We start from the raw sequence: 12486 nt of genomic DNA on the forward strand, positions 1-12486 counted from the left end.
AGATGTCTACAATGGCAGATATCTTGAAAATTTTGATATTGCAGTTCCTCCTGTTTGGATGGTCATATCAACATGCAGTTTTCACACAGAAAATTCCCATGTATCTGGTTGATCCAGATTGAAGATGATGACCATCAAACACCCAATATGGCCACTTTGGTAGCCACCTTGACAATTTTGTTAATTCTAACGGGTGTAATGCTGTGGAAATGGCATTCCTTTACTTTTTCGTGCTTGCCTTTGTCCCTTTGCATCAGAGCAACATGCATTCCCTCACTTGTTTATTGCTCTTTCTTCTTGAATTAGCACTACACCACTGAGCACTATTTCTGTATGGACAGAAATAATGACACTCAGGTTGTCACTGATAGATTTCTTATGATGCCTGTTGGACATAAAATGTGGTGACTGAAAGAAGTGGAATTTAGGTTTTGTTTTATTAAATCAAGTTATAAGATAGTTATACATTTTCTTTCAATGAATATGAAGTTTTCTGACCAATTAAACATGTTATATTAGCCATTGCTTCATCCTGGTCAATATGAAGTTTACTTGTTCATAAAACTTAATATTCATCTCAGCAAAGGTCAACATTGTTCAATAACAAATGGCTGAATTTTTTCATCAGGAGCAGGATCCTGCTGTGTTGGGTGAAGATGTTGCCCGGGCATCCAAGGAGGTGATGGAGATCCGTTATTGGCTACTTCCCTACTTGTATACACTGTTTCATTTTGCGCATTCACAGGGCAACACAGTCATCAGACCGCTTCACCATGAGTAAGTGGTGTATTTTTTCTTTATTATTTATTTATTTATGTCATCACAAACAGTTCTATGAATGGAAATTAATCATATGTTGTACACTTTACAGGTGATACTCGATTTATGTATAGCTGCATTTCTGAGATTATAGCTTAAATTGAAATTGGCACAAATCAAAGTAATGTAAATGCATGTATGTGAATTGCATGCAAGTCATGGCACATGGTGTTAGTGATGGCATAAAATTGAGAACAGTGGTGCAAATTGAATGTTATTTCTTCAATATAAATGACATTACAATGAAAGCACATAAATTGAATTTGCATAAATCAAGTATTACCTGTATACACATAAATTGAATTTGCATACTCAAGTATTACCTGTATTCACTTAAATCGAATTTGTGTAAATCCAGTATTACCTTTTATATATTTTAGACTTGTGTTACCACTCATTTAAAATGTATTTGCTGTAAAGATTGTATATAAGAAAACTCTATAAGTTCAAGTTTTGAGTTCTGGTTTTATTGCAACATTATTCTTTCAATTATCATGTGCTTGTTAAATTGCATCTTTTATATTAGTATATTTATAAAAGTATGTAAAAAATGTCATATATATATATATATAAATTCAGTGAATGAAAGTCTCTATTTTTGTACATAATATTGTTTTATGAATCAGTATAATAAATTTACAACAATTTTTGTTGTACAGCTTCAAGGCATATCTAACAGAAAGTGATCATTAACTGCTGTGTATAAAGGAAGATCTTCAAGAAAGTAACTTTCAAAACAATGTTATTGGAGAGATGAAACAAATATTTATATATGAAGTTAAAACCTCCTATTTTCATAATGTTTATACTATGTGTTTGTATATATATATATATATATATATATCTTACCTGTTATTTTCATGAGAGAGAAAAATTTGCATTATACATACATATATATATATATATATATATATATATATATATATATATATATATATAAAGAAAGAGAGAGAGATAGGGGGCTGTTAAAATTTAGCTGGTAAGTTAAAAATATTACCTACTAAGGAACGAATTCATTTGAGAAAAGACAAATTAATGTAAAGCATATCCAACAATAGTGCTCCTGCATATTTACAATCACTATTCCAGAATAGGCTACCTGGCAATACTCCCCACCTGCGATCCATGTCTACCAAACAATGTAAAATTACCAGACCAAATAAAGAATTATTTAACAATAGTTTCCAATACTCTAGAACTTTGCTCTGGAATAGTATTCCAGTTGAGATTAAAAATGACCACTCTATTTTGTTCTTCCAAACCCAATATATCCAGTGGCTTCAGAGATGCAGCTAGAATAAATAAATTCCTTTATATGAGGGCTTCAAGTTAGATTAGTTCTTAGCTAACTGTGTTACCTTTTTAAAATAAAGTCATTATTATTATTGGACACAGCAAGGACCTTTCAGACTTGCTGCCAATATTAATCTATCCAGACCACAATCACTCACATTATTCCTAGTCTTCCCTGGTTGTTTTCATGACTTAACTCATCTAAGTTCAAGCCCCCATCATCCTCATCTATCAGTCAACTATCATAAATTATATGCTTTCTGATAATGCTCACCTCACCATACAGAATCATTGAGCTACATGCCTGTCCATACAGAGTCAATGAACTACATACCTCACAATAAAGAGTCAATGAGCTACATACCTCACCATACAGAATCAATGAGCTACATGCCTCACCAGACAAAATCAGTGAGATAATGCCTCTCCATACAGTCAATGAGCTACATGCCTCACAATACAGAATAAATGAGCTAAATATGCCTCGCTATACAAAATCAGTGAGCTACACTGACACAAACTACATGTAGTTCTGTCCTGATAAATCAGTTGTCCTCATGATGCAACCTAGTTTCATTCTGAAAAACAGGTTGCCATCAAAAGCCAATTTATATGTCCCCTCATCTTGAATGACATCATCATTTCCTCTTCATCTTGCCAGGATCTAGCCATGGGCTGGTGGTTCTTCCCAGGTTTTTCTTTAACAAGTATACTAGCTGCCATCTATAGCCTATCATGAGCTGAAAAATGGCATTAAAACAACAACAAAAAAGCAACAATCTATTTTCCTAATATAATATCTTCAGATAATGTATTTGCCCAAAAGAGCAAATTTTTGGTAAATTTGGTTTCTGCTATAGTACTTCTCTGATAACAATACAAATAATCCTTCCCACAGGTCCATGCAATGTGAGCATCCTTTAAGATTTTGCCCAAGTAAAAAGCTGATTTAACCCAGATGTAATGGCTAGCAGGTAGAAAAGGGAGTTAACCATCTAACCCAGATGTAATGGGTAACAGGTAGAAAGGGGAGTTAACCAGTAAGAGTCACTATAGATAGAAAGGCATTTTTTTTTCTGGGAGGGAGGAATTTGGAGATAGCAAAGTAAATTAAATTATCCTAATGTAATGTGATCAGGTAAGTATTACAGGAGAAATATAATTTACTAAATAATTTGCTTTTTGGAGGTTAAATCATTTTCTTAGATAGTAATACACATAGATTTTTGATGTTGGTATTTATATGTCATGTAGATGATTACACCTTACAGTGAAAATGAGATCACTATGACCTGTATCACATGGTTGATTGATTTGTTCCTAACATTGCTGTGAGCTAAGTTTTTCTGCATTAGGGTTTAGATATATGTCCTTTTCTCAACAATATTTCTTACAGAGTAACATAAATTGATATTTAAATTTGTCATATAAAGTACTACATCTTTCAGTACAAAAATTAGGTTACTATGACCTTATTTCATGGTAGAGTAATATTGTTTTATCATTGTACTAGCTCATTTTCTTGGCACTGTTGCCCATGGAGTCAAATAATTTAGTATGTAAATACATCATGAGGAATACTACAGCTGTTGTGCTTACCTTTGGGTTGAACTAAGTTGTTTATCAGATAATATTGCTGGTAGTGTCACACAGGTTGGGATTAAGATATATTGAATCTTCATTTGAAGTAACCATTATGCCTACAAAATTGTGTACCCTATCAATAAAAAGAAATTTATTGTATTCATTGTTTGCATTGGCAGTTTTCTTGTTTAATTTTTACTTTGTTAATCTTAAAGATAAATATGGCTAAAGTTGAAGACAAAAACTGATATATTTAAAAATATGTGTAGTGATGATTATTTTCTGGCATTACCTTTCAGGGTAAAATTCATCTGTATTTCAGGTTTCCAAGAGATAAAGCAACATATGGAATTGACACGCAATTCCTCTGGGGTCCAGCACTACTCATTTCGCCTATTTTACAGGAGGTAATGTTATGTCACCATCACCAGTCAAAACTTAAAAAAGATATTGATATAACACTTGTCTCTGAAAGTTTGCCTTCTGAAATTTTTGCTACATTCAATTCTGAAGACATTACATTCAAGTTGATATGTGTATTGATAACGTATCATAATGTAGGTTTTGTATCACAGTATGTGTCAATAGATAGCAGAGACATATTCTTCACCCCTTGACATATATGGATTAACTTGATATAAATAAAAAACATAACTGTTAACGGATGATGAAATCACTGATATTGGCACTCCTTTGTTTGGAGTTTGGTTTTAATTACAATGTCATCCATAGAGTGGCACAATCTTTGGTGTTTGAATTTTAATAACCATGTCATCAATAGGGAAACAAACAGAAGGCATTTTAAGACAGCTATAGAAATTAACTCAGCTGGAAGATGCTAGTAACTTGTTTAAGTTACAAAGTTTTCATTCATTTCTAAGCCATTAGCTCCAGAAGCAACTCATGTACTGAAAGTGTTACAATGAAATCTGGTTGAGAAGATCTTAGTAGGACATTATCAGTGTTGTAATGGGATTAAAGATGGAAAAAAAATTGGAATGGTGCCTAATGTCCATGATGACCTCCTTTAAAAATGGAATGGTTGATTGTAATGAGTATTTACATGGCGTCAGCAAAGTGGCAATTAATGACACATAATTTTGGTTAGTTTTGTGGTTCAGGACACATGATGGTACCTTTCAAATAATCTGCACTCTGCCTGCAGAACGTCCTTGGTGATCATGGTACAAAGGATTAGATAAAAGTTTGTGTTGTTTATGTCTGGTTTTGTGATTCATTGGTTCAATTTTTAAAAACCTATTTTGCCCAAAATTCTGAATGGAACTTTATTTTCTGGCAGATTGTTCAAATATCAATTTATCTTTTCATATTCTCATAACTTATACAAGTATTAAAACATTTTACTTGGAGTTCAAGGACTGCAACTTTATTATAAAATTTTACTTGGTGTTTGAAGACTGTACTTTTATTAAAAAGACTACTTTTATTAAAAAGTTTTTTTTTTCTTGGTGTTTGAGGACTACTTTTATGAAAAAGTTTCTTGGTGTTTGAGGACTGTACTTTTATTAAAGGTTTTACTTGGTGTTTGAGGATTATACTTATATTAAAAAGATTTACTTGGTGTTTGAGGACTGTACCTTGTTAAAATGTTTTACTTGGTGTTTGAGGACTACTTTTATTAAAGGTTTTACTTGGTGTTTGAGGATTATACTTATATTAAAAAGATTTACTTGGTGTTTGAGGACTGTACCTTGTTAAAGTTTTACTTGGTGTTTGAGGACTGTACTTTTATGAAAACATTTTCTTGGTTTTTGAGGATTATACTTATATTAAAGAGATTTATTTCGTGTTTGAGGACTGTACCTTTGTTAAAATGTTTTAATTGGTGTTTGAGGACTGTACTTTTATTGACAAGTTTTTGTGTAAGATGCTCAGTTTAAATTTTATTTTCTGTGTTTACAGGGACAGACAAGTTTGAGTTACTACTTACCAAGAGGACGATGGTATAACTTCTACACTGTAAGTTTTTATGGCATGAAAATATGGTATAACTTCTACACTGGAAGTTTATGTGAAATGAGAATGGCATAACTTCTGCACTGTAAGTTTATGTGAATTGAGAATATGGTAAAACTTCTTCACTGTAAGTTTATATTCTATAAGAATGGTATAAGTGTATGTGACATGATAATATAGCATAACCTCTGCACTGTAAATTTATGTGATCTGAGAATAGTATCATTTATACACTGTAAGTTTATGTGCTGTAAGAATAGTATAAGTTCACAGTGTAAGATTTTGTGACATCAGAATGGTATAATTTCAACACTGTAAATGTATGTGACATGAGAATGGTATAGCTTCTACAAAGTAAGTTTATGTCACATGGGAATAGTTGAATCATCAAATTTTGACTGGAATAGTGGGACTCGGTATTTCACTGTGCTCTAAAATATCACACATTTAAGTGTACCTTAATTTCATGTGAATATTCATTGCCCAATAAAGTTGAAATGGGGGGAGTATAAATGGGTTCCAAATGTCTGTAATCCCATCCATCACACTTTTGTTTCAGGTGGATAAATCCCAAATTATTCAAGATAGCTCTTTGCAAGTAGGAACACATTAGACACGTAGTCCATATGCACATTTTTGCTGTGCATAATTCTTCAATTTTTGTAATATATTTGTCTATTTGTCTATCCACCCATCCATACATCCAGTTTTGTTTCTGTTGCAAAACTCCAAAACTGTTTAAATTGACATCAGTTTATCTGTTCATCCATCATTCACACTTTTGTTTTTGCTGTATAGCTCCAAAACTGTTCAAGAATCTCTGTAAAACATGCTATATGTATAAGATTTTTGGTTCAAATGGACCTTTTACTCAGGTTTTAATATTTTCATTGTCTTTGTCCATTTGTTTATCCTTGCATATGTTCATTTTCCACACTTTAATTTCCAGAGACAAACTCCAAAACTGTTTAAAGCATATCTTGTAATATTATGGACTAACTTTAAAATTTATCTTGTAATATTATGGACTAACTTTAAAATATATCTTGTATATTATGGACTAACTTTAAAATATATCTTGTATAGTATGGACTAACTTTAAAATATATCTTGTATAGTATGGACTAACTTTAAAATATATCTTGTATAACTAACTCAACAAAAAATTGAGACTTATTGATTAAGAAGAGTTATATCCCCTGATTGCCCCTTCCCCTAACTTTACTCTAACCATGGTGGCTCAGTGTGGGGTTGAATCCTACAATCAGATCAACCTGGTCAGCTACCATGATCTGTCTCTTGCAATTTACAATACTCCATTTCATGTTGCGTGCATTGCTTTGCAATTAAAGGTTAAACCAAACTAAAACCTGAATTTGGTTTCACCATTATCATTTGTCTGTTTAAAAAGTTTAATGAGTGGAGTTCTTTGCAATGCACTCAGCAAAAGTTTATTTGACAATGGCATCTATGCAGATGTTCAGCAGTAGTAACACAGTATGCAAAGTTTCTTTTGTCTTCAGCATTTTTCTCATTTTGATAATCAAATCAGTCTTGCTTTTTGAGGACTCGCAGTACTTATGTAGTTCTCATTGTAAACCTGTTGAAATACCATTATATTAACTCATTTAAACCCCTGCAGCTTTTGTCATTTTCACCTGAAATGTTAGTAGGAAAGACATTTTGGGAGCTATTTCTGAATACATCCTAATAAATCAACTTTCAAGAGATTTCCCATTAACCTAATACATAGTTATGTTAAAAACACTGTTTTTCATTGGCTATTTCACTCTCACGTGAGCAGAAGGGTTAAAGTTGGAGGGTTTTATTTTATTTTTATTTTTTTGCTAAATAGACCCGTCATTTTAGTGTTTAGACCACTCTTTATTCCAAATGCCCATCTTATCCTACTTTTTGCAAAGGTTTGCCTGTCTGTGTGCAGTTAAGACTGGTCTGTCTTAGATCTGAGGCCAAAAAGTCTAAAATCCAGACACAATGTTTGATTCCAACCATGAGCGAATTTTGGGTGGAAAAAATCGGGTCCAAAATATTTGGTTTTTTCCTCTGTATTTTGTAGCACAGCTAGAACATCCAGATTATTTGGTATCATTGTAGAGCTGCATCTCTTTATCTTTCTACAATACCACCCACATTAGTATATCATACATGACCTTGACACTACAGAGCTCAGCAGTAGGCTACTACCTCCTGATGCATAAACACGGCACCAGGGGTTAACGAGTTAACAAAGATTTTGGAACTTTTTTACAAATTGTCAAGGTATTGCCAAATTTGTAATTTATGTGCAATGTCGATGCACAAGTTATTCAGTACACAAGGAATACTCAGATCTGGTGACATCATCAAAATGCACCCATTAACTCATTAACCCCTGGAAGTTTTTGTCATTTTTGCCTGAAATGTGAGTAGGAAACACATTTTGGGGGCTATTTCTGAATACATCCTAATACATTGACTTCCAAAAGAGATTTCCCATTAACCTAATACCTAGTTGTGATAGAAACACCGTTTTTCATTCGCTATTTCACTCTCGCATGACTTTGATGATATAGAGCTCAGCAGTAGGCTACTACTTCCTGATGCGTAAACACAGCACCAGGGGTTAATGAGTTAAATATTTAATGACTTTAAATTTCTGAAGTTCATGATCAGACCTATATTTCTCAGTATAGACCCATTCTTGATTCAAGCTTGTGTGTACAGAAAACCAAATCTGTATCAGTCATAAATGGGATAAACTCTCAAAGGATTCCTTTCACTAAAGTTTAATTCTTGTTATCAACTAATCACAGCCTTCAAAATCAATATATATTCTATTTGATGTTCATCCATTTCTAGACTGGTTTCAATTTGTCCATATAATTTGTACCATGAATCCTTCAGGTGTCCTATAGACTTCCCTAGATGCATCATTTTTCCATAAAAGGCACTCCTCTACCTTCCAATCCAGCCCATTCCATTTATAGATCATACATATGAAAGGAAATAACTCTTACAGATTACCTTTCTTTGCCTCTGCTAGCTGCCCACCTGTATCCTGGAGTTTACCTGTTGAAGCTTTCATTCAAAACTGTAAACAGTGCCAATGAAAAACAGTTTTTTTCTGATTGTTTTAAGACAATCCAGCAAAATGTTTGGATGATTTAGCCAGTCAAGTGGTTGATATACCTTGAGTATTCACCAATTGTGAATTTTTCATCAAAAATTTATTGAAATTTATGCCTTTTCTTATTATCCATGTGATACTGACCAGTAAGAGTCACAAGCTGTATTCTGAATTTGTGCAACGAACACTGCAGTTCATTTATGCCTTTTTGTATACAGGTTATTGAAAATCCTTTGTATATATTTTGGATGCACCTTGTCTGTTCTTAAATAATGCATACACTTTAAAGTTGCAGAGTATAATCATGAGATGTGCATGGTATGTACAAAATGCTCATCATTGCACATGAGATGTACCTGGCATGTACAAAATGCTCATCATTGCACATGAGATGTGCCTGGCATGTACAAAATGCTCATCATTGCACATGAGATGTGCTGGCATGTACAAAATGCTCATCATTGCACATGAGATGTGCTGGCATGTACAAAATGCTCATCACTGCATATGAGATGTGCCTGGTATGTACAAAATGCTTATCACTGCACATGAGATGTGCCTGGCATGTACAAAATGCTCATCATTGCACATGAGATGTGCCTGGCATGTACAAAATGCTCATCATTGCACCCATGCAGTGTTTGTGCTCTGTGGGCAGAGTGGATATCTTTCAGCTTCTTGAAGAAACAAAAGAAACAGCAGTTGTGAAAAAGAGGTCTTCTTCCAAATCATTACATAAGGTCATTTTGAGTATCCATCTGACTTTGGAATTTCTAGCTAGCATTATGGGAGATCAGTGATGTGAACCCCACAGTCACCTCTGTGAAGATTGACAAAATGGTGATGTTGGTGATGGTTACTTCTGGAAGCCATTACAAGTGATCATCCCCATACTTGGTTGGAGCTGCCTTTAATTATGTGATGCCTTATTCAGCAAGCTTTGTCATCTCAGATGTCAGAGGGTGAATGGGGAGATACTAAGGAGAATTTTCCATCCTTTTGGCAGCCTACTAAGTACAAGACCCTCAACCACCATCACCACCACAACCACCACCGTGCATGATGACCATTGTGCCTGTGACACAAGGTGTGTCGAAATACAATTTGTTTTTGAAGGCTAGCGCAAATCCAGTACTATATCACAGACTTGGCTGCTAATCAACATGTGCAGCTGTTTGGCTGACCTGTTTACACATTTAGCAAGTGAAACTTCCATTTTGGACATTTGAGCCACACATGTTGGATGCAGCATCTTGCTGCCATGGTAGAGTGTCGAAGAAAGTCTCTGTCATCTCCTTGTTGACGGGAAGGTTGACATTAAAAACAACCATGTTCAGTCTCCAAGGAAGTTCAGACTTAAGCTTTCCTGTGGCTGGGTTGTTATGGCTGCTGATTGCTCTCCAATACTACTCCAAGTTAAGTTCACCTTGAGCTGGAAGTTCCTGAGATGTAAACCTGATCCTCATATTTCTTAGCCATTTGGTTTTTTAATCATTGGGACATGGTCTTTCAAAGGAGAGTGTTGAATCTTGTTATGACTTTGCAAAGGAAAGTGTTGAATTTTGTCAGGTTATAGGTAGCTGCACAGACAGTTACCATACCCTGTTCATGACAGCACAACCTCAGTCCCACGCATGGCCTTACAGTTTTTATGGATTTGTCGGGAAACATTTGAATGTAATGCATTTGTCAGGCAGGGGACCCTACAGAGATCTCCTACACAATAGTTTAAATGCATAATCTTTGGTTGTGCTGCCTTCATGTTTGAAGATCATCGATTCTTTAGAGCAGTCATCATACTCATACAAGGTGATATGAGTAGACGTTGGATTAACATACATTTCCTCCTTATTCTCCTAATGTTAACATGATCAGGTAATGTAATCAACAGGGAAGGAAAATTTACAGTGAATTATTTTTTTTTGAGCATACTACTTGATCAAATTACTATCAATCCCTTCCATTCTGCTGTTAGTTTTACTCAAGCTTAATATGGTATGTATGTGAATGGCCTCCCGGCAGAGTCAGTGGGAAGTAATCTATAAGAGTTATTTCCCTTCATGTACACAATGTATAGGCAGAAAGATGTTTTTCATTGAGAGATGGATTCAGATACAGCAGAGTTACTTTCCTAATGTTAATGTCACAAGGAAAGAAACAAACTTTAATAAAAACTTTCTTACTTGGAATGTTAATGTCACAAGGAAAGAAACAAACTTTAGTAAAAACTTTCTTACATGGAATGTTAATGCCAAAAGGAAAGAAACAAACTTTAATAAAAACTTTCTTACTTGGAATGTTAATGCCAAACGGAAAGAAACAAACTTTAATAAAAACTTTCTTACCTGGAATGTTAATGTCATAACTTTAATAAAATCTTTCTTCCTTGGATAGGACAAGTTAGACATGTGTGAATATTAATTTTCTTTTAGTGAGACTTGTAACATTATATAAGCAAAATTTAAAAGAGCACAAAATATGGCCCATATAATACATTATCCTTTGCATAAATAGTTGATTTTACATACATACATATGTACTTACATATGTACACACATACATACATACATACACACATGTTTGGTTTAGTGTTTTGTGGCAAACAACTCATAACACATGCATGCATACATACATACATACATTTTTGGTTTAGAGTTTTGTGGCAAATAACTCTGAAGCGTATATTATACCAAAGTGAGTTGAGTAAAGTGTCTTGGGAAATACCATGCTAACTGATCTGGGCTAATCTATGGTTGGAATCAAACATGCATCCTTGTGATGATGAGTCCATTGCCTTAACCACTGTGCCACCAAGGTTGTCACATTTATGCAAGAATGAAGATATTTGCTATTCTTATATTTCAATATTCTCACATAATTTATATCAACCAAATTGAAAGTAGTAATGAGTATTTTTTTGTTTTTTTATTTGTACAAAATAGGGAGTTGTTGAAATCAGTGAGCAAGGAACCTTCCACAAGATAGCCATTACTTCAGACACTCAAATCCCTCTCCATGTGAGAGGAGGCTACATCTTACCACTTCAGGCCCCTGCCAACAATACAGAGTTTAGGTAAGGAGTCTTCTATAATTGTTAGATATCACACAGACTCTTCCATAATCATTAGATCTCACAAGAACTCCTGCATAATCATCAGATATCATAAGGACTCCTACATAATTGTTAACTATCACAAGGACTCTTCCATAATCATGTAATATCACAAGGACTCCTGCATAATCATTAGATATCACAAGAACTCTTCCATAAACAGTATATATCGCATGGACTCTTCCATAATAATTAGATATCACTTACTTTTGGTAGCAATGCTTTATTGGTAAGATCTACATCTCGTTTGTTAAATATGAAATGGAATAAGCATAGAACTGCATCTGACTGCATAGAACTGCACATACCCATATTTGCCATTGCATATTGCACTGGCAGTGGTAGATTAATGCAGTTTGTTAGGAGTAATCATTAGAACAAACAATATAGACCCTGAGCAGCTGGCACTTTATGTAATGGCAGATCAGTCTCTACGTTATTTGTAGTTTGACCAACTTTAAAGTGAGTATATATGGTACTACATTGTTCCATCATTCTAATGTTTTTCTTGGAGACCAGAAAAGGGTTTTACATTATAAATAAGTTCACCTTATTCTGAAGTATGTTACAATAC

At 34.0% G+C, this 12486-nt stretch overlaps 1 protein-coding gene across 1 annotated transcript in view; it reads left to right on the top strand.

The window, feature by feature from the left end:
• Positions 1 to 12486, top strand: part of LOC149806565 (maltase-glucoamylase-like) — a 301187-nt gene that overhangs the window by 170146 nt on the left and 118555 nt on the right. The window contains exons 37-40 of the mRNA XM_089954697.1: positions 629 to 777; positions 4019 to 4103; positions 5620 to 5676; positions 11743 to 11873. Of these exons, the coding sequence (XP_089810823.1) occupies positions 629 to 777; positions 4019 to 4103; positions 5620 to 5676; positions 11743 to 11873 (422 nt within the window). The remainder of the gene's footprint in view (positions 1 to 628; positions 778 to 4018; positions 4104 to 5619; positions 5677 to 11742; positions 11874 to 12486) is intronic.

Source organism: Sinohyriopsis cumingii, chromosome 1, assembly GCF_028554795.1.
Source record: "Sinohyriopsis cumingii isolate HCF-2022 chromosome 1, ASM2855479v2, whole genome shotgun sequence".
Lineage (NCBI taxonomy): Eukaryota > Metazoa > Mollusca > Bivalvia > Unionida > Unionidae > Sinohyriopsis > Sinohyriopsis cumingii.